This window comes from Octodon degus, unplaced genomic scaffold (genome assembly GCF_000260255.1).
Source record: "Octodon degus isolate 3935 unplaced genomic scaffold, OctDeg1.0 scaffold00028, whole genome shotgun sequence".
Lineage (NCBI taxonomy): Eukaryota > Metazoa > Chordata > Mammalia > Rodentia > Octodontidae > Octodon > Octodon degus.
Window position 1 is genome coordinate 19,209,440 of NW_004524604.1, and position 1,472 is coordinate 19,210,911.

General features: G+C 34.1%; 1 protein-coding gene across 7 annotated transcripts in view; it reads left to right on the forward strand.

The window, feature by feature from the left end:
• The window catches only part of Tfdp2 (transcription factor Dp-2), a 227,714-nt gene that overhangs the window by 39,487 nt on the left and 186,755 nt on the right, over nucleotides 1-1,472 (forward strand). For 3 of the 7 annotated variants that reach the window (XM_023712971.1, XM_004629221.2, XM_004629222.2), the window contains one exon: nucleotides 1,261-1,366. The exons of the other annotated variants lie outside the window; for them this stretch is intronic. In XM_023712971.1, coding sequence (XP_023568739.1) covers nucleotides 1,352-1,366 — 15 coding nt within the window. In that variant the 5' untranslated portion in view covers nucleotides 1,261-1,351. Of the gene's footprint in view, nucleotides 1-1,260; nucleotides 1,367-1,472 lie in introns of those variants that run through there. 7 annotated transcript variants of the gene reach the window in all.

Sequence of the window (1,472 nt, forward strand, 5' to 3'; positions counted from 1 at the left end):
ACTGCCACTGAGCCATCTCCCCGGACCCCAGCATCAGTGTTTTTGAAGAGTACAGGCCTTTATTTTGTAGAATGCCCTTCAGTTTGGACTTCTATGATATTTACTTATTAGATTTAGATTTTGCATTTTGGCCAGAAAACCTCTATTTTATTTCTAGATTCAGATCTTAGTATCAGATCTCAGAAATGGTATTGTATCCATCTTAGAGCACTTGAAGAAATTGTGATGGCTTTGTGCTATTACTGATGGTCATTGGTAACTTTGATCACTTAGCTAAAGTTGAGTGTGTCAGGATTTGTCACTGAAACATTTGCATATTTGGTAAGTATTTTGTGGGGAGATGATTTATTTTATTTTATTTTTTTAAATTTTATTTATTTATGTGTGTGTGTGGCCAGCTCAGCCCACCAGGGGGCGGGGCTGGCTGGCATGTGGTGCTGGGGGATTGAACTGCCGTCCCTGCGCTTTGCTAAGCTTGTTCTAAGTAGGTGCTTTAGACCACTGAGCCATCTCACCAGCCCTGTGGGGAGATGATTTAGAGGCTCTGTGAATATCTTGTTATCACCATACTGTCATCAGTCAGTTTTTTTTTTTTTTTTTTTTTTTTTTTGGTGGAACCAGGGATTGCACTCAGGCCTTTGTGCTTGCCAGGGAAGCACTTATTCCCCTCAGCCATCTCCCCAGCCCCTCAGTTTTTAATATTGATGATTCTTGCCTTTTTATTGGTTATTATGATACTTATAAAATGAAGGTTTTAATAACTGTTATTTGTTTATATTTTAGTTTGCATTCTGCACAGGTCTTCTCCTTGTCCTCCATTATCTCCAGTGATCTTCAATTTTGATTTTAGTCATTGGATTTATAATCTGTTACTAGAATACATGTTAGAGCTCATCTTTCCCAGATGGTCTACTCATAGGTCCTTAAATGTAGCTCTGGTATACTTTTGATGTTTTAGTCATTTTTTAAAAGCCTTTTTACTTTAGGTAAAAAAAGATGTTCTAGATTTATCTCATGCATTTCTTGCCTATCTAAAGGGCATATGATAGTATTTCAAAGTTCAGGCTCTACAACTTGATTAAATTCTTTAACTGGTGTAAAATTCCAGATTTTACTTAAAAAATGGGAATTAAAATGGTACATGTCTCATAGGGCTGTTGTGAGGATTAGTTTACCTAGAAATACATGTTACCTATTAAATATGATATAAATGTTGCCTACTATTATTACATTATTATTCCCTCTTTTTTCCTTTAACAGGATATTCTTTTAAAGAATTATTGAAGACGAAGTTTTTATTTTTCTTTGTTTTTAATGGCTTATCAGAATCTTAAATAGAATACAGTTTGACATGATGACAAAAAATGTAAGTACTTATAAAATTTTTCATGTGTTTTTTAAAATAAGCTATTTTTCCCCATACATAACTATTTTGGTTAATCAAACTAAATTTATTGGCATGGATTTACAAT